Genomic DNA, 21,549 nt, shown 5'->3' with positions numbered 1-21,549 from the left:
ATTTCACAGGAGATTCAAGATGCATTCCAAAAAAATACTATGAGGAATTGAAGACGACACGTTAAAGAAGAACGAGGTACTGCGAGCAACGATTTCTGAAAATAAAACCTGATGTGACTATTAAAGCAATTCCTTTAAGAATCGAAAGAATATCATTTAAAATAATTCCTGGGGAATATGTCAAGCTATCTCTCATCAAAAAAATCGCGGCTAAACTTTTTCCAACGGTCAGGGGGAGAAGTGAAGCAACATTAAATTGTCTGAATATTTTCTGGAAAGATCTTTAGCAGAAGTCTGATTGTAAATTGACCTCCTATAATTATTTGGAAAAAGTTTATCATTTGGGTATACCGTATACGCATGAAACAATTTCTTTTGTGTATTTTTTCTTCCAAAAGGAATTTGTAATCATAAAGTCTGTGATAAAAGGTTATTGTGATATACCGACGCTACATGGTTTTGTCCCCTCCACAGTTGTTAAAAACATACTACAAATTTATATATACGGTTAATATCAAATGAACTTTATGGTGCTTGCCCAGACGTAAAAAACTAGATTCTATATATTTACTGGAACTTCAACTAAAATCACAGCATCTAACTCCAAACACTTAAGTACAATTGAACTAATAACGTTTCTAAATAAAAAATACAATCAATGCATCTACCTTCTAAATTCTAAAGAGTTTAAGATGATCTGAAATCTTTGGTTTAACATTGGTCAAGAAAATAAAATAGATTCTGGTCATTACCAAATTGTAAAAGATGATCAGTGAACGGTGAAGATGCATCGAAGTCAAACCTTAAATTTTCAAGAGCACAAATCTGGAGAACTAAAGAGCCAGCGAATGACCAATCGTCTAAAATTCATCAAATGTGTGCTCTAGAATGCTGTTTTGAATTGACTTCGATTCCTATCTTCAACTTAAAGAGGTAAAATCAAGCTTTTCTAAGTCGTCAATGCCGTAGATCGTTTGCCCCAGTTGATTTTCCTGATGAGGCGCTGGCAGTCCAGTCACGGCGCAGACTGGAATGTGTTCTAGGACTTCTGATGCATCCCATAGACAACCCGCCGATGATGACCAACACACCAATTACGATTAGCGGAATCACCTGTCCGAGCTTCACCATAGCGGCTACAAACGGTGCCAGTAGGAACCAAAACTATAATGAAGTGGAATCTGTTGAATGTTTCTTTTATACTGCTAGCGAAGTTCACTTACCCGTCCCCATATCGTACATGAGTAGACCAATCCATTCTTTTTACTCGGGCCTATCAGTTCAGCAGTACACGTAAACAATACAGCCAAGCAGCAAGAAATGCTGGCTTTGGAGACCATTGCCGTCAACATGAGAAGAACAACTCGATGGGTGCCTGTGACTAAATAAATAATTTATAGAATTAGTAAATTCGTTAAACAATGTCTTACCATCTGGAGGGATCCACCAAGCGGTGAAGGCCACTAGGCCACCGAAAACGTTGAACAAGCCTGTCCAAAGCCATTTATGTTTCGTGTACATAATCAGAAAAAGCCCGACGAAACATCCAAACATTTCTGAAGCTCCTGTTTCAAAAAAATAAATTTTATTAGACGTTCCTTAAATTGAATAGTTTTTCATATCACCTGCAATTACGGTGTTGATCTGTATATGCTCTCTTCCAAAAGCAGTAATATTCACCAGAGCTGCGTAGTACACCGTGTAGAAAACCGCCCAAGCAGTATGAACACAAAAAAGATTCTTCGAGAAACCCTTATCCCAAATAGACCACCAAGGATCGGGGTCTGGTTGTTCTACAGCTACCTCGGAGAACGTCTTCAGCTGATGGTCGAAATCACTCGAAATACAGTCCTCCGTGCCATTGCACCTGGCAGCGTCCAAGAGGTACGTTTTGGCTTCTCGAACTCTTCCATGTTTGAGAAGCCATCTCGGAGAATCCGGGATCCATCTGTAAAAGTCTTCGCGGTTAATACTTGTGCATCTGTAAATCATAACTTCCACAGCATATATGCGCCAAAGAACAATGAACCCGATCACATGAAGGATGGATACTATGAGAGCCTAGAATGTCCCAAAACAAGTAGTCGAGAAAGTCATTAGCCACGCAAATATGCAGATCGGGAAATAAAACTTCTTCCTAACCTTCATTGGAACGGAAAGCCTTTATTCCGTTACCATCGTTAATACCCTACGACTTGCAACCTTAGCTGCTGCTATAGGGAAGGTTATCACAAGTACTTACTTTGCACGTAATAATGTCTGCAAACACACCAAGCGACAGGGATCGCCTAGGTATTGTGCTCTGCAAGATAAATCCACGTAATGCGATTATCTGAAAATGTCGATATACCGTCGCAGTGATAATGAAAATCACCAAATGTTTCAGATTGGGCAAATTCGAAACATTTGTGTCCTTGAAGGACGGAAAAATCCAAGCCTACTTGAATTTTGACGTTGCGTTTGAATTGCGCGCCTATCTTCTGCGCGTTACCGCCGCCGCTGGATGTGGATTTAATATAAGCGCCGCAATAGCAGTTTTAAGATAGACGGGGATACGTTCGAGGTGGTCGACGAGTTCGTCTACCTTGGATCCTTGCTGACGGCTGACAATAACATTAGCCGTGAAATACCGAGGCGCACTATTAGTGGAAGTCGGGCTCACTTTGGCGTCCACAAGAAGCTGTGGTCAAAAAAATATTCACACCCGCACCAAATGTACCATGAATAAAACGCTCATAAGTCTGGTAGTCCTCTAAGGGCATGAAACGTGGACGATGCTCGAGGAGGACTTGCAAGTACTTGGAGTCTTTGAACGTCGAGTGATTAGGACTATCTTTGGCGGTGTGCAGGAAAACGGTGTGTGGCGGTGAAGGATGAATCACAAGCTCGCCGAACTCTACTCTCTTATCTGTTTAAATTTTAACTTAATATATGAAATGAATGGTTGTTATCAGCCGCAGAAAGAAAAAACAACATAAAGAAAGTGTGACAGCTGTAGCACCAGATAACACGAACCTGAACGATATGCGAAGATTTTATGCAACGGCCAACGTTCAACGATCGAGGGAGGAATTCGCTGACCGATAAAATGACGGTGGATTCCAGGTGGAAGGAGCGTTTTCAACAATTGTTGATCGGTTAAAATGGAAATGTAGCGAAAAGCAGGATGATCATAGATGGTGACGATCGAGCATAAATCGATCATAATCGACACATAAAATCCAATTAAATACACCCACATTATGGAGGCCAAGTGATAGGAAAAGTAAATGAATAGGAGCTTTAGTACAGTGGCAACATTAAATCTGTCAGGGAAATAACAAGCAAAAGTAAATTGTAAATCCCTTGTATAATACTTACCCCTTACTACGACCATGGTGAGCAAGAGAAGATGCGTCTCACATCTTTTCTCAAATTCGATCAAACCTACAAGTGTGACACCCCGAGCAAAGCTTGAGATCATATTGAAAACTAATTTTGATGTTGTGCTGTCGCGGATTTTGATAACTCATTTTGTTGTCATTTTGGTCGTTTTAACGGTTAAAATATCAAAACTGAGAGCAGAAAAATGTTCCCATGAAATCAAATTGAAAACTCTTTTTGCTGTCAGTGAAAGCAAATTGAAAACAGTTTCTGCTGTCATTGAAAGCAAATTGAGAACTCGCTGAGATATACATATTTTCGATTGATATTGAAACATGGTTGCGACTAGATAAATGCTTTATTTTTATATTCTCGTAGTATTTAAACATGTAGCACGAATAAATTTATAATTAAATAAAAAGAAAATATAAGTAAAAATTTAAAATGATAGCAGAAAGAAAACAAAATATGACATCGAATATTTCATTGATAAATTGATTTCAAATTATGATATCAACTTGATGCTGAAAACAATATATGTTTTCAACTTACTTTCATTTTGATGTTGGACTTTGCTCGGGACCCCTGCCCTTTATGACAATTCCGGAAAGAAGCGAGCGAATGAGAGAATGAGGATAGGAGAAGGAAGCGAGAGTGAGGATAGGAGAAGGAAGAGAGAGTGAGGAGAGGAGAAGGACTGGAAAGGACAGATAGTGTCGAACCCTTTATAACGACGGACGGTTTAAAATCCGAAGGAAAACCAGAAATTTACCGCGTGTTCGGGTAACTCGCGAGGAAAACCCTTTTGCCGATAACGTAGTTCGGTCGAAGTGGCCAGATTGGAGAAGCTAGTAAAATCGTCAGCGAGTGAAGAGCCCTGCCAAGTTCGGATTGTGACGCAGGATATTTGCTGGATAGTGAAAGGTAGTGGTAGCCCCGGATTCACCCTAACTCCAACTACCGGAAAAGAAGTGGCGATCCCATCGCAGGTGGTCAGCGAGAAGCGCCATTGCTGCTCCACACGCCACAAACGTACGGTAACGGAAGTCTTGGAGGTTACCTCTTCGTCTGCGAGCGTTTGGGACGTCGACAGGAACCCTGGAAGTCTTCTACAAGGTGGAAATCGTACGGCAACACCAAGCACCATGTCCAAGGCACGAACCATCGCATATACTTTCAGCCGTTGACTGGTTCATCTCTATGAGCTTACAAGCTAAGGATGCCCTTCAAGTCAACTCGCATGACAAGTAACTTCACCTCTCTCTCTCGCCACCTGGCACCATATACTCCTGCACGGCTGCAATGAACATCTTGCCCCTACTCAATATTATCTTTCTTAAATAAATATGGATAAGCTTAATTTCCTTGTGTAATGTGCCACTTATTTCTTTAGTAGACCGACTTGGTTACCCTAAGCAGTGGGTTTGCCTTTTATTTCTGTTATCCACTTCGATTCCGGTGATAAGGTAAGTGGGTCCACCCGAAGCAAGCGAGCGTCGACCCTGAGTGGGTGTAGCCGCGGGGCTAGCCGCGGGGCTAGCCGCTATGAACATGACAGTAGAGGAGGTTATAAAGGCTATAGACGAGCTGAGAATTGTAGGGCTGCAGAGAAGGACGATGTTTCGGTCGGGTTTCTTAAGCACGGAAGTAAGCAACTTTACCAAACGTTCCATCGAGTACTTCTGAAGATACGTACCGGTTGGTTGGATAACTGCCTAAGCCCAGTCTACAAGTAATTGCCTAGACTGAAATGCGCCTATTACAGAGATATTACCCTTCTGAATTCAGCGTACAAAATTCGTATCCTGACAAACTGATACTGCTCGAGGAGTCCCCCTAGGCAAATACCAAGCTGGTTTTTGTGAGAGCCGCTCTACAACGCACCATTTATTTACCTCGTGAGTAATCTTAGATAAATTGCGGGAGAAACATGAAAACTTATCACTTGTTTATTGATTTCAAGGCAGTGTACAATTCAGTAAAAAGAAATAGACTTCCGACGGCTCTCTAGGGGTACGAAAAGTGGACATTGAAAGAGGCGGACCGGAAAGCCTTTGGTGTTTTCGAGCGTAAAGTGATGTATGGACAATATTTGGTGGGAAACATGCGCATACGCAAGAACCACGTGTGGAAAACCACGAATACGCTGGCCGTATACAGTGGATGACGACCTAACAACCCTGAACATTCGGTGCAACTGGAGAAGTATTGCCCAAGACCGATGAAGATGGTGTTCTACAATATGCCCGGCAATGGCGTGACGCTATGCTGTGGCCATCGAGGTATCAAGAAAGGGTATGTCCACTTACCTGTGTAAAATGACGAGCAAGAACGTCGGTAGCGATATGGCCAAGTACAGCTGGGACCAACTGCTCCAAAAACTAGCCACGCCTGGAAGAAGCATCACGCCGATCGACCAAAACTGTTCAAACATGCAAATTGTGATAGTTTTGAACTTCCCACCCGTGATGTCATTCACTGCAATGGATTCGTTTGATCAAATCAATTTATCTAGCACTTTACTCTCCCGCCCCTACTCACTGATAACGCTTCCGGCAGTGTACATCAAACCACAGCAGATGGCACTCAAGCACCGGAAGAGCGCATGCATTTCGTAAGCGTAGATATAACCGGTGATGCATCCGCACATGATTTGCGCGTACATTCCTAAAATCTCGTGAAAGATATCAAATCATTATAGCGAATTAAATGTATTGAACCTACCCAACAGCATGGCGTTTCTTGGGCTCACGGTTTTCATCAGCTGGGTTGTAATTATACCCCCTAAAAGAACTCCAAACAGATGGAACGATTGCGTAGTAGCAATCAGTAGATATCTAAAAAGGTACAGTTTTATTGAATGCACTTTTCTTGTACAATATAGGTTTTAATCGTATTCTACCTGGAACACACCAAGTCAAACTGGGTGACAATTGAGGTGTATTCTGCATGATGTTCGAAAGATTCACAAGGTAGAATCTGACTGCTATTGTTGGGCTCAATCCATGTTCCGAATGTTGGGTCGTTGTAGTGCTAAAATAAGAGAAATGAATGCATCATTCAAACATAGTCTTATTTCTTAAAGTAAAGATGTAACGAAGCCACACCTCAAATTTTCAAGTGCACAAATCTGGAGAACCGAGCGATCGTTTATTTATTTATTTATTTATTTATTTATTATCGTCAATCGAAGTAGACTACATGTTAACACTTAAATCTATATACTGCTATATCTTACAGAGTTAAAGTATATTCTTAGGTTACTACGCGACATTGTTAAGTCTATTGTTTCGCAATGTTGATTATATAAACTCATCATTCGGTTTAGAGGAGAAAATTTTGCATAATTAGTACGACGGTGATTAATAAAAAACAAGTTACGATTCCTCAATTGCCGGGAAGGAGTATAAAAATTTAAACTGTTTAATAGGTTAGGAGAATCAATACGATGCGAAACAATATCGTTCACGAATGAAACCATAGCGAATTCGCGGCGCTTTTTCAATGTCTGAATATCAATGAGCATGCATCTTGATTCATAAGATGGAAGAGGGAAGGATGTCCAGCCCAATTTACGAAGAGCATATAACAGAAATTGCTTTTGAACTGATTCAAGACGTTCTTCATGCGTCTTCATAAAAGGAGACCATACAATACTACAATACTCTAATATAGACCTCACGTAAGCGACGTACAAAGTTTTAATAGTGTATGGATCATTAAAGTTAGAACCAAAGCGTTTGATAAAACCAAGCATATTTGTTGCTTTATGTATAATGGTGTTGTAATGATCGATAAAAGTGAGTTTTGAGTCTAAAATTACGCCTAAATCTCTGACCTTATCGCATTTTTCAACGATTTGATTTCCTAAAACTACAGTTGTTTCTTCTGTGTTTCGCTTTCTGCTAAAAGTAATTAAATTACATTTTTTAACATTTAACTGAAGTAGGCTTTTACTACACCATTCATCAAAAATAGATATTTCACTCAGATAGATGTCAATGTCGTTAGCATACTTGATTTCCATGAATAACTTCATATCATCGGCATAGATAAGAATATTTATATGCTTAAGAATGTAGGAAATATCATTTACATATAATATGAAAAGAAGAGGTCCTAGATGTGAGCCTTGAGGAACTCCTGATGTAACTTGGATAGGATTCGATTTTTTACCATTATATCTCACTATTTGTTGCCGATTTGTTAAATATGATTGTATCCAGTTTAAAGATGGTTTATCAAATCCTATTTTTTCTAACTTGAAGAGTAACATAGAGATATCAATGCGGTCAAATGCTTTGCTGAAATCAGTATACAGAGCCTCTACATAGTTACCATTGTCCATAGCATTCAAAGTATAATTGGTGAATTCTAGTAAATTTGTAGAAGTGGAACGGCCTTTAAAAAATCCATGTTGTGCATTTGTAATTCTGTTCCTTAATTGCCCAAACAATTTTCTATTAACAATGGATTCAAAGAGCTTTGGAATACAGGAAATTATAGCAATTCCACGATAATTACGAATATCAGTTTTCTTCCCTGATTTGTAAATAGGTACTAAGAATGATTTCTTCCAGATTTTAGGAAATTTGCCGGATTTTAGTGACATATTGAACAGCCAAAACAAAGGAGATGTTAATTCAACAGCAAGCTTCTTCATAAATACTGGAGGGATTTCATCAGGTCCTGCACTTTTTGTGGCATCCAATCCTTTCAAGCCTGATAAGATGTCTTGTACACTTATCTGGTGCACACTAATGTCATTTGAGGGGGCAGGGAAGAATGAAAAATAATTTTGGTCCCGATCCTCTTCTGAAAATGTCGTATAGATTTCTTGGAAAAACGTTGAAAAGAGGTGGCAAATTTCTTCCGGGTTGTTAGCGTCTTTATAGTCAAGTTGCATTTTTGATGGTAGATTGTTTGATTTTAATTTTGTTTTAGTATAATTAAAGAAACTTCTTGGGCATGACTTTATATCGCTCTCAATTTTTCTATTATACTCTTCAAGTGCAGAATTTATAGCAATGTTCAACTGTTCACATAAGTCCAGGTATTTCTGCATATTATCATCACTTCCATGTTTTTTATAAATTTTGTGAGCCTTTTGCTTTCGATTTTTTAAATTCCTGATATTTCTATTGAACCAGATGGGATTTTTTGAATTACCAAAAAGTTTTTCGTTTGAGCTGTAAACTTAATCGACTGGTCACTAGATGGTGGTGACTAATCGATTAAGTTTTGAGCTCAAACGGATGTTCAGTTCTCCAGATTTGCGCTCTTGAAAATTTGAAATTTGGAATTGATTCATCTTCACCAATATGAGTAACGTGTATTTAACGATATCTTTTAGCCATTTTTAAACTTAAGGTAACGGATTAGCAAGAATACTTCATTTGGTTTATTTTCTTGCATGTGGAGAAAGCTGCTATCTGGTTCCGGAAATACTGGCCGGGTAGGAGTCGAGGCCAAGAAATAAATGTTGATTTGACCCGAAGCAACAATGGCTACTTGAACGTCGAGGGTTTGAAATCAACTCAGAAACCTTCAATATTAGCAATGGTCAAGGTTGGGTTATAGGGTCACTTCCGATGAAACATGAGACAAACATGGATGAAGCTCAAAACTAGGCATGTGACTGCTCAAACCCCATGAAATTACCTCATCGTTGCAGTAAGAACAAGCTTCTTGTCTATATGGACACTTCGGCTAGATGACCAGACAGTGAACGGAATCTGAAACCACTTCCGCACATTGGTCCAGATTTTCAAATAGCTGTTAAAAACCCCATTTCCAAACTTAGTTTTTAGTTGAAAATCAATATCCAACATTTATCTGCTATACCAGATAGTTGAGAATACGTACGAGAAGTTAAAAATAAACATGTTTTTCTGCATGTTTAGACGTTAAATAGGTGCACATGTCAAAAAACCTAAATTTTTGCTTCAAAACTCAACTAATCAATTTTCACCTAAACCCGTGTAAATTTGGGTTCCAGCATATATTTTTCTGGTTGATAACTCATTCTCATATAAATTTAACATCTTCGAATGCAAATGTATTTTCAAGTGTCGTTAACCTTATTAAATTATTACTTATTGTAGTAGATACCTCAAATATTTAAAGAAGAGCATCTTTTTTCCTTACAAATCGCTCCCCGCCACTCCCCGCGGAGATATCTTGCTCAAACGCGCGTTAATGACTAAGGAATCGCCAATCTGTCGTGATACGGCCTACTTTCCTGCACTGAAGTATGCTGTTGGCGAGCAGCCAACTCAGAATAAAGACGATTTCCAAGTTTTTTTAATAACGGCAAAGGTATATTAAAAACTTCCTATAAGTTATGAAATTCATTAGAGAAGTAGCATTATTAAATCTTGAATTCAACTTACGTTTAGTGCTTTAATTCTGAACAAAAATTGTTGTTTCTACACTCTAGGCGAAACTAATGAAGGGAGATCCTGTAAAGAGCCTTTAAGTTTTCTTAGCTATTCTTTTCAATGTAAATTCATTTGTCCTTACCGCTCTTTACGAGGTTCAAAGGCTAGAATGAGTTCTCGGGTAGCACATCAGCAAACGACGTACCCTGCATAACAAATTGTATCTTATTGTTACGTAATTGACAATATAACTAGTTAGTTTGCCTTACCGCAAACTGTAGATAATACAATATAATGAAATTTATAGCTTTCTAGATGCGACTTGTGGCCTAATTGAAATATTTTTTCTGTATTACAGGTTATCCTAAAAGAAATATGATTAGGACTCAAATTCGTGGCTGTTTATAACAAATTCACACAACCTTATTAAGTAAGCTGCTCCTAGTTTTGATACTAATAGCTGATATAAAAATAAGGATACACCGAGACTTTAAATTGTAAAGGACAGCAGCGAGGCATCAATTCACTCGATCTTTCTTCTAATGGTGTTGCTTTCTACGACTGCCAGTCATGGTGATTGACGTTCCGCTTTGTCCCATGCCCTGTCGGTTTGACGGGTCATATTTACCACAGCTGACCAACATGATACTCGAAGTTTCAGTGTCGTGAGATGCGCCGACCGAGGGGTCGTAACATATGCAGTGCTGGAATAGTTATCACGCAACTGAAATCAGTGCTGTAATGATTCATTACGCAACTGTTTTAAGTTGCGGAATGAATCATTACACAACAATTTTTCAGAAATTTCCGATATAATTTCTGATAGGGGAAGTGGTGGTAAAATGAACAGGGGTGGTAAAATGAACACCTTGACTTTTATCGAGAAAAAACAAATTTCGATGATTTTTTATCACGCACGGACGATTTATAACATGAATCAGAGTGTTCGAGTTGATACGTAGGTCAATTGAAGTAAAAATATCAATAAAAACTAAGATTTTAGAAAATCACGTTTGAAAATTTGAACTGACGTAACTTTTAGCTCGGAAGACTTGAGGTTTTTCAGTGAGGTGAATATCGTTATGATATGAGGTCAAATCTGATACCTTTAGAATTCTTTTTTAATGGGTTACAATTATTAATGGATATATTTTCGGTAAGGCTATAAACATTTTCAGAAATATTTGTTTTGCTCACGTTTTTTGTATGATGTTCATTTTACCACCCACAGCTGTTCATTTTACCCACATAGTGCAGCTAAAATGAACATTTGCATCGTTTTTTGCTAGCGACAAAAGTATGTGAAAATTCAGCTATTTTAATCTGAGTTCATGTCGCTGCTATAGATAACATCCCTGTGTTTGATGATGTGGGATAGAACTATATAAATTCCTCGTTTTTCTATCAGAAACAAGATGATTTCCTTAAGGTGTTCATTTTACCACCCCTTCCCCTACCCTCAAATGGTCTTCTACGAAATTACAAAAAATGTTGTCGATTTTTACAGCACTCATCGTAATTATCAGTAAATGTACGACTCGTGCTTGTTTTTGTTTCTTTATTAGGGTGAATTTTAGCACATTGATATATGGCTAGTTCTTCACCTGACTGGGAATGCCAGATAGGCATCTCACGAAAAATGAGTAAAGAAGGACGGTCAGAGGGGCCAGCCTTTGAGCCCAATTATGGGGTCTCACCATTGTGGGTTTTTAACGTAGAACGATAAATACAACTTAAAAAAGGGAGTACGTGCCCCTTTGCTGGGCCGACGTCTTCTGAAGCCGAGAAAAAAAAGAAAGGATCGTTGGCGTGGTTGCGATTGTTGACTTTGTTGTTGGGTGAATCTTATCCCCGAAAACGGAATCTTTTCTTCGCGGCGGTGTGAAGATTCTTGCAGGTTCATTGAAATGATGGTGCGGTTGCGTTAGGAGTTACGTTAGTCGGATGGAACTTACCCCCGAAGGAGAGGTCTTCAGGGAGCCCACCGGTCGTCCAATCCTAGGTATTCTCTGACGCAGATTGAGTTGGGATCAGGTTGTAGAGTCGTCACGTGCGGGAGTAGAGTCTGGCTTCCTTAAGAAAGCAAATTAGGGCCGCCAATGATGCGGGTTCATTTGCGAGAGCATCGCGGATGCTTCCGGGAATGTTATTAGTACTTCTGTGGTGTCCGTACAGACGGCAGTGGCAGATTACATGTTCCGCTGAGTTGTGTACACCGCATTGTTCACACTCTTGACGGAAGGATCTGCCATCAAAGTAATAGACAAAACGGGTATGTCCGGACGCGAAATTATTTTCTGGTCGCGGAGCGAGGAGAGCTCTTCCCAACTAGAAGTATCTCCCTTTACCTTCCGAAGCTGAGCCGAAGTATTTTGGAGCCACTCGGCTGGGGGTGGATCGGAAAGGGTAAAACGAGACATTTGGTATCCCGTACCAGCTAACAAGTCTGCAGCCACATTTCCTTGAATACCGCAATGCCCAGGAACCCAGGTAAAGGTGACTATCTCTGTAGTATGGGCTCGTATACCCTGTATCCACGGGAGGGACGGCCGTTCAGACTGCAAGGCTGATAGGACGCTTGCGGAATCGGTTATTGGAGCACTCGCTGATGAGATGGCTGTATAAAAGATAGCCGTTACTCCGGCAGAGAAAACCGAACAATCAGTTAGAGGGCTTTGACAGAGTGTCAGATCAGCGCCAGAGATGCCGATACGAGATGTATTTAGCCCGCAAAAGTTCCAGTATGAATGTTCTAAGCACCGTAGAGTCATCGCCACTTCCGTCAGTTGTTGTAGTATCAATAGCGTCCATGTTCTATTGAACGCTTTGGAAATGTCCAGTGAAACGAGGTCTGCATGCTGTCCTTTTGTCCGCACATCATGAAGGAGGTCTCCAAGGGAGGCGAAGTAAAAGTCAGTGCCGTATCCCGGCCTGAAGGCATGCTGTCGATGCCTGAGGTGACATCAGCTTCGAGCTGCTCTTTTAATCGTCGGTTAACCATTCTCTCGACCACCTTCGAGAGGCAACACGTTAGAGATATGGGACGATATTAAGATGTGTCCCGAGAGGCCACGTTGGTTTTGGAAATAGGGATGACGAGACTTTCTCTCCATTCGTCCGGGAATGAGCACTGGTGCCACATACTATTGATTAGCTCTAACAGTTTCGGTTTACCTCCAAGAGGGAGGTTTTTCATGAGGGGGTAGCCAATACCGTCTGGGCCGGTGGATTTACCAATACTAGACCCGAGGGCAAAGTTAAGCTCTCGCATGGAAAAGGAGCAATTCAACTGAGAGAGTGAGAGGTGTCATGGTCCTCCGGAATCACGAAATTGGATAAACCAACATATAAACATAAACAACCAATCTATTGTTAGTGATTCTTTGGCGGAAAACTGGATCGTATGCATCGATGCTGACTAGACTACCAAAGTAGTTTCCCAGGGCTTCGGCAACCGCAGAAGGCTCGGTGATCGTTGACCCTTGGATGTCCAAGGAAATCGGAGTGATTTTCCTGTTACCACTTAGGGCGGTAATTTTCCCCCATAAATCTGCCAAGGTTTGGGAAGAATTCATGGAATCAAGAAATTCTTCCCATGATAATCGCTTGGCTGTCCTTATGGTGGAATGACATTTTATGTTGACGGCTCAGTAAATCCTGAGTTTATCTTCTTTCTCCGGATGGTCGTTGGGAAGCCTTTTAAGTGCTCTCAGGGCTTTCCGGCGTGCTTTGACAATGGAGAGAGTGTCATTAGACCACCAGCGAAGAGCTTTCCTTCCTCGTCTGCTGCTGCTTTTGGGGATGGCTGAGGCAGCTGCCTTTGTAATAACATTGGAAAAGCTGGTTAAAGAATCAGGTTCTTCTAATTCGAGAAGATGATTGATGTTTGATTGGTAGATTTGCCAGTCCGCCCGATCGTAACACCACCTGGGGCGTCTGGTGATTCGTGGGGACGTGACCACTGCATAAATCTGAATCGAATAATGATCACTACCATGCAAGTCGGCGCAAGCTTGCCATAGGATCTTGCAAGCTATGGAGCGATAGAGTGGTTCAAAAAATCGTTTTTGCTCCACACCACTCATTCGATTCTAGATCAAACTCTGAGTGTCCTCCCAAAATTTGAGCTCAATCGGATGAAAACTGAGACTGCACAAGCCATTTAAAGTTTATATGGGAATTACTATGGGAAAAGCAAGCAATTCATTCAATCGGTCATAGTGTTTGCCCATGTGCTCTTGGGGATTAGAACTATGTTGATACTGTGAGATACATTCATCTGCTACAACTTTGCCGAAGACCGTTTTCAAATCGGACGCCTCAGTAATTAGTTATTGATTTTTGAATTGCTTGCTTTTCCCATAGTAATTCCCATATAAACTTTAAATGGCTTGTGCAGTTTCAGTTTTCATCCGATTGAGCTCAAATTTTGGGAGGACACTCAGAATTTGATCTAGAATCGAATGAGCGGTGTGGAGCAAAAACGGTTTTTTGAACCAATCTAATGGAGCGACTTGCCATTGATAAATATATGGACGAAGCGACACGGCCGTTGTAGAAGGTAGGTCATTTAAGGATACCATGCGAAGGTGAACCGTCATTTAAGGATACCATGTCCGAGTCTTCTAGGGCGTTAAGGATAGCTGTTCCGCGTGGATCTGTCCTATCGCCACCCCAGATTTGATGGTGCGCATTGAAATCTAAGAAAAAGAAATTAAGATTTTCTCTTTGACTCCAGAGAGGGAGCCGCAAGGAAGATAGCAGTTAATGATCGTTAGCCTAAAGCTACCAACTAATCGAACAGCTACAATGGGTAAGTCACTGTCGATTTCTATAATTTCGAAAGGGATACTCAGCAAGACGCCGAGGGCCACGGTGTGCCGCACATTCCTGCTTTTCTTCATTGTCCATCTGTATTTTCCGCTGAGGGAGCGGTTTATAGCGGTAGTTGAAGTACGATTCACCTCCTGCAAAGCAATAACCCAAGGAGGACTGACGTGTGTCAAAAGCTCTAGATTGCTCAGATTGTGGAAAAAACCGTTCATATTCCACTGGAGGCAGAACTTGGTGTGGAGTTGGCGAAGATGATGTATATGTGCTGTTCTCAGAGTGATGTCTGGCAAAATTCGGGGGAGTTATATCAGCGGAATGATCCAGAGGGATACTCTGGAGATCTTGACGACGCAGGCGGGATTGCATTTGCTAGGGGAACTTCATCGAAACTATATGAAGGGAACCCGGAAAATCCTTGCTTTCTAGGTACAAGTGCCCGGGGCACTCAAACGATGAGGTGTCAAGGCCCCCGTGGTGGTCACCCTGAAGCGGTGAAATAGGACGTACAGCCACGGTGCCCCGACAGACCGTTATTATGTAAAAAAATGTCCATCAAATCTGAGCACAGGGCACGATTCCTGAGGTCATTCCGCACCTCTAGGCCAATTTTTAAAAAAATCCTTAGGAGGAATCTCAAGAAATCTTGATTTGAAGTTTTTTACTTAAAAACTCAATATAAACCATATTAAAATTTTGCAATAGCACTGAAAAAATCGACAAAAACGCTCAAAAAGTTGGCTAAACTGTTCTCAACTAGTATACAATTGTTACCGTTGTTACAATTACAAATATTTACATCTGGCTTAACTTACCAGATCGGCTTAAGTATATTTTTACATGTATTAAACCAGTAAGCTTTGTTAAATATAATGAAATCTAAGAAATAAATGTCAATATCCAATTGATGTAACGTTCGATAAACGTGAAACATTCAATGCAGAATATTATTAATTGACAGCTTATTTTACGACTTTCATAATGAGTGACCAGCCCACCAAAGTCTGCCGTATTTATTTTGTTTAATAAAAATTGCTCTTTTACATCTGGTACTTCTCTTGATGTTTACGTCAAGTTTTCCACCGAGTACTGCTCTCAACACTTAATATAAAAAATGTTTTGTTCAACATTCTCAGCCACAACAGGATTATAACTACACGAGAAACATGATTGTCATATGGTCGGTGTTCAGATAGACTTAACCAAGTGTTTTTTAATGGTTTCAGGAAAACTTACCCCGTGCATTCGGTATAAGTAAATATATAAATATAAATATGTGCATTATTTGCTTATCTATTTGAAAAAAAAACATCTGTTTCAAAATAGAATTGGAAATACAATAATTGATGGAGTCCTTGACTTATATGTATTTGCAAGGCCAAAATGTCATCTAGTCAGATCTGTTTCTCCATTGGTTCATCGATTGGTTCTCGCCGAAAACCAATCGATGAACCAATGGAGAATCGAGTTCGCGGCGATTGAACCATAGAAACCATTAGTCAGATCTGTCTGAACACCGAGCATATGTAGCTAGTGTTCGACGATTAACAACTTCAAACAAATTCCCAATAAGTACTATTTAAGAATAAATTTCACTAGGACTTTCACTCTGTATATCTGCAACCCTTAACTTCGTTCTTTTTTTTCGGGATTCAACATCAATCTGTAAATTTACTTCTAAGTCGCGTTCGACTCAGTAACAAAAAAATAGCTGTTGCAGGTAACATCAAAGACCTAAAAATAAGACTTAAAGCTGATTAAGCTGACAAATACAATCAGGTGTAAGAATTATAGACCAGGAGCTTATTTTTGTTTTGTGAAATTACTAGGAATAAGAAGAGATGAGTTTCTGAGTTTACTGATCAATATTGCGTTTTGTCACATATACTCCTTGTTGGTGTGATTTCGGATGTCTTTGAGCAACTCGCTTTTTCCGCAGAGTATCGCTAAAGAACTTAGTGTCCGAATAATATACCACAACATACAGAACACCAGTAGAATGAATAAATGTAGGGAGTCTAAAATTTGATAAATATCTTCTGTTTCACTTGAGAATAAATTGTTTATAGCTACTTCAGTTTTGCCTATCATCCTGCCTGACAATTCATTAATGTCAACTTCAAATTGACATCTCCTATCTCGCCCCCTAAGGGGTTACATTGCACCGAGCCAAGGGGTATTCGCTGTCCTCAACACTCCTTGATTTTGCAGACCCATGACTTTATTGTAATCGATCGCAGTTCAGTAAAGAAGCAGGTTCAGATGTGTTGGTGCTGAAGCAGTGCTTGATTGAGATGTGGATCAATTTGTTGAAGAGCCAAATAACACTTAATACGTATGATATTATTGTTTCCCTTGTAGTAAAAACACGTGTTCTGGCTGCAAATATCTCCTTTTAAGAATAACGTAACCAGCTTAGGGAACCGAGAGCAAAGGGAAACGACATTTCTACACTCTTGCTTAATAAAGGCTTATCGGACTTCATAGATCCATTATTTCATTAACAACTTCGCCAAAACACCTCGCGATCCTTTATTGTACAACACTGAAAAGTGTTTCGAAAACCAAATCAGTTTTCAATAATAATGCAAAGAAAGCAACGATGAATGCAAGCATGCCTAATAGAAACATCACTGTTAATTTGCCATGTATAAAACGCTTATTCTAACCAAATCATTCAAAATTTGAAACAACCGGTAATACTAGCTCTCATTGACTATAAAAGTATTCAAATGACTTATCTGCTAACTATTATTATTACATTTATTCTCAGATCCTTTTTTTAATAACAACATTGTTAATTATTGATTTATTTGGTTTACTTTTCAATCAGTTTAATATTGAAAACAACAATCAATGAAATTTAAACCAGTAAACTATGAAAAAAAAGTTAAATCGAAGCCAAACACCAAATTTTCAAGATCATGAATCCGGAAAACCAAACATCCGTTTAAGCTGAAAACCTAATCGACTAGTCATAAGCTGGTGGTGACCGATCGATTAAATCTTCAGCCCAAACAGATGTTCGGTCCTCAAGATTTGTGCTTTTGGAAATTTGAGGTTTGGCTTCGATTTAACTTATTTTATCATTCATCTTCAGCTTAAGGAGTGGATTAAGTTGAGCCAGTTGTAAATATTTCTAATTTTAACTACGGTAGCAATTGTATACTAGTTGCGAACAGTTTTGCCAACTTTTTAAGCGTTTTTGTAGGTTTTTTCAGTGCTATTGCACAATTTTCATATGGATTATATTGAATTTTTAAGTAAAAAACTTCAAATTAAGATTTCTCGAGATTCCTCCTAGGGATTTTTTTAAAAATTGGCCCAGAAGTGCAGAATGACTTCAGGAATCGAGCCCTGTGCTCAGATTTGATGGACAATTTTTTTACATAATAACGATCTGTCGGGGCACCGTGACAGCTAATGTAAGAGCGGCAGTTGCGTTGGAGTTGATTTGTTCGGAGAAGAGGGGCCGGCTATCCAAAGAAATTGACTCGGGGGTGCCTGATGATGGTGGCAATAAAACGGGCGGTGGTGGTGCCACTGCAATGGCGTCGGGGTTAAGGTTCTCATAATACATCGCACTGAAGCTTCGAGGATGGTCATCCATTAAAAGTGACCTGGGCGGCCATGTCGTTGGAGCGGAAGCATTGGTATGTTGCGCTATGATTTCGATGACATCAGGATTCGAATTCTTGACGAGCTTTGTGGACGCTCCACTGGGGTTGGAGTTCCCGAGGTGTCCAGATGAGACGTAACTACTCTGGGATTGGACGTCCAAAAAGGATGGCCCGGGAGGCTCTAAAGGTGCCAGTTGATCTACGATAGTGTCCGGAAAGGGGTGCTCGGAATGTATTGTACGCATGACGGAGTGGAAGTTCCCGACTCGTGCTGTAAAAATCGTCATTCTGCAACTTGTTGCGTAAACTACTATTTAGCTATGTATCAAATAGTAGAAACATCTATCTTGATTTTACAAGTGCCAATAAATCAATTTTCAAAAATTGCTTGCTTAACTGCATTTGTGTTTTTATGCGGGGTAAAATGCCCCGCTTGAACACGATTCAAACGATGGCATTTTGCAGTTGAGGAAGTCCTAAGATCACTATATGCTCTAGCCGACTAGAAGTGATTGGCCCAACACCGAGAAAAACAATCCATTTAGCGTAGGTTCAACGTAGCGAATATGGGTTAAATTCGCAAGAAGGTTTAAGTAAAAAACATAGAGTCCGGTACATCTTCCTAGCCATCGTATCAGTTTCACCAGTTGTTTATTCAAATACCTATAGGTAGTGCAATGGAAGTTGTAAAACCACATGACAGCATTTAATTTCATCGACGTGGTTCGCATTCACAAGATTCATATGAAGTGAAAAAGAATTATAATAAAGATTGCCGAAGGTTGAAGCATTCTCGGTAAAAGGTTAATGGCTTCTTGGCATTACGTACCCACTGGGACTGAGCATGTTTGTCAGCTTTTAAGAGTACTTCTTCAGTTATTGACTTAGAGCTTTCTTTGCCTTCATTTGTCATGGCAGGCACGATGATACTCTACGACCAGGGATTTCAAAATAATTTCTATTACAAAAAGATCCTGGACCAACCGAGAATCAAATTCAAACACCTTCAACATGACTTTGCTTTGTAGCCGCGAAATTTGTCACATGGCTAAGTAAATAGCACATTCCAGCTAAAAAAATCGATAAATACTCTTAGGGTCTTATTTTCTAATCCATGTATCCAGGATTAGAAAATAAGACCCGAAGAGTATTTATCGAAATTTTTTTAGCTTTACCTCTGTGTCGGTACACTGTGTACAACCATAAAATTTGAACCTATTCTCACCTGAAGGCTATTGTTGAACGCGTTGCAATAGTCAATGGAATACTCTCCGTTACTCAAGGTTTCTTTCACGGGATGCGATGCCATAATCCATTTGGTCCTGTCGAAGTCACTACTAATCGATGTAGGTGGCTTGCAATAGAATTCACCTGCAACCACAAATCGAAGACAGTCATTAATGATGATGGTCACCGGAAACGCGAAATCCGCTCACCTGGCTTAGGAGCTGGAGCCGTGAAAATTATACAAGCCATGAACCACGAAGACGGTATTTTGCATAGATGTATCAGCATCACCGCCCTGAATTGCCATGATCCGAAATCTTTGATAATCGGTGACAAGAAATCTGCCATTATGATTCAATACTTTTCTTAAGTGTGCAACCGTTCTTATGCGCGTTTTTTTTCGATTGTTTTAAATTTAGTTTTCGTACATTGAAGATGGTATTGCTTAGTTATGACACAAATTGCACTATGGCTTGCTCCTTATAGATTTTTCATAACAAATGAATTCAGTTTGTAGCACAAAATAGGAGAACCAATAAGCAAAAACTATTTTGCATGCAAATAAACTTCACAAAATACAACACCAAAAACTATTACGCAAACTCAAAGATGTCCTACTAGCTCAGCTCTTCATTTTTCAGCACACGGACTCGGCAAAAGACGCGGCAATTACTAAACTATTGTGAGACATGCAATACAATTAAATATCTGTCCCGCATGTGAGTTGCCGTTGGTCGAGAACGATAGATGATATTGTGAAAAGCATCGCAGCAGAGGTGATGGATTCGAAACAAAACCAAAATCGCACGCCCAAAAACATCCAAGCATATTTTCGGCAATTTTTGGAACTGATGTAACATTGAACTTGTCACACATTTTAAATAAAGCTCCCTTCTCGCAACCGAGGGAAAGCTCAAACAGATGGAGAAAGATTAAACCCGTAAAGTGCCGATACATTCGTTTGAAGCGACGAAGGCATATTTATAGAAGTAGAGCGATCGCGAACTGCAGACACTGAATCCAAATAAATAGCCACCACCGATCAATGGGGTTGGTTTGAGAAGCAGATATACAGCATCGGACAATATCTTTGCAACTTTTTCGATTTTACGTACAAAATGGTCAGCTTTGGCGGCTTAGATTTGAGTTGTTTATGTGTCGATATGAATGAAGTGAATTTTTTGATACATTTTTGTAAATGACGAAAATATGACCTTAATGGTATCTTCAGTTTTTGTGGTTTTCCTCATTTCAAATGAATCGTTTGTTCGTTAAAAATTTCACTTTAGTCAAACCGTTATTATTGTTAAACTTGTGATTGGAAAAATGACTTAAACAATATATTCTAAAATTCAAGTAATGTAGGCGTACTGTGTAAATTTAATAACTGAAATCAACCCTACCTAAAATCAAAACGTTGCAATTGTTTTGTTCAATGCAGTATATTTGTCACCGTTGTTTAACGAGTTTAGAGGCTTTAAAAGTTTGACTACAGCGATTTTTTTTGTCAAATATCAATATTTGACAATTCGTTAAAAATTACGCTTTATTCAAGTCGGTCCATGAATAACTGAGATGTAGCCCACCAAAGTTAACTATTATTTTTGGAAAATCGTTAAGATGCAAAAGTATTGTTCAATACTGTGAGTACCAAACGGTCCGAACCCCTTCATATCAGTTTTGTTTGACTTTTCATCACTTTGCCTCACGAAAAGTGTTTATTTTTATTGTACTCTGGGGTCGCACAGTGGCCCAAGGCTGGCCAAAAGTCAAAAAAATGAAATTTGCAAATTCCTTCTCGAATATTTTTTCTTGATTTCTTCAGTATTGAATAACAATTCTCCAAAGTTTCAGATCGATTGGTGTATATTTCGATTTTTCACAACATGTGACCTGGAGAGATGTCAGCTGAAATTGACCCTTTTGAATTTTTCAAATTTCGTGAAGTTTGCTCTATAGAAATTGCAGTTTCTGTACTAAATCATGACCAAATCTTTCTCAACTGGTCTCATTCGAAAGAATATACCTGAGGCTTTGTTTTGAAGATATTTTTAACCATATTTGACATGTTTACCATTCGAGAATGTCAAGAAGTGTATAACGTAGAGCTCCTTCAAAAATAAGTAATT

The 21,549-nt window shown here is 39.5% G+C and overlaps 1 protein-coding gene across 1 annotated transcript; it reads right to left on the bottom strand.

The window, feature by feature from the left end:
• Positions 1-503: 503 nt before the first annotated feature.
• On the bottom strand, positions 504-20,386 carry LOC5567653 (organic cation transporter protein). Its single transcript, XM_021844663.1, has 10 exons — positions 19,630-20,386; positions 19,419-19,564; positions 6,266-6,396; positions 6,088-6,200; positions 5,905-6,030; positions 5,673-5,841; positions 1,626-1,948; positions 1,431-1,565; positions 1,224-1,381; positions 504-1,164 (listed from the first exon to the last, which is right to left on the bottom strand). The coding sequence occupies exons 1-10, from the start codon at positions 19,766-19,768 to the stop codon at positions 958-960; spliced, it is 1,647 nt and encodes a 548-aa protein (XP_021700355.1). The 5' UTR covers positions 19,769-20,386; the 3' UTR covers positions 504-957.
• Positions 20,387-21,549: the final 1,163 nt, after the last annotated feature.

The sequence above is a fragment of the Aedes aegypti genome, chromosome 2 (genome assembly GCF_002204515.2).
Source record: "Aedes aegypti strain LVP_AGWG chromosome 2, AaegL5.0 Primary Assembly, whole genome shotgun sequence".
NCBI classification, from domain to species: domain Eukaryota; kingdom Metazoa; phylum Arthropoda; class Insecta; order Diptera; family Culicidae; genus Aedes; species Aedes aegypti.
The sequence above is the reverse complement of the archived record's forward strand: the minus strand, read 5'-3'. Positions and strand labels throughout refer to the sequence as shown.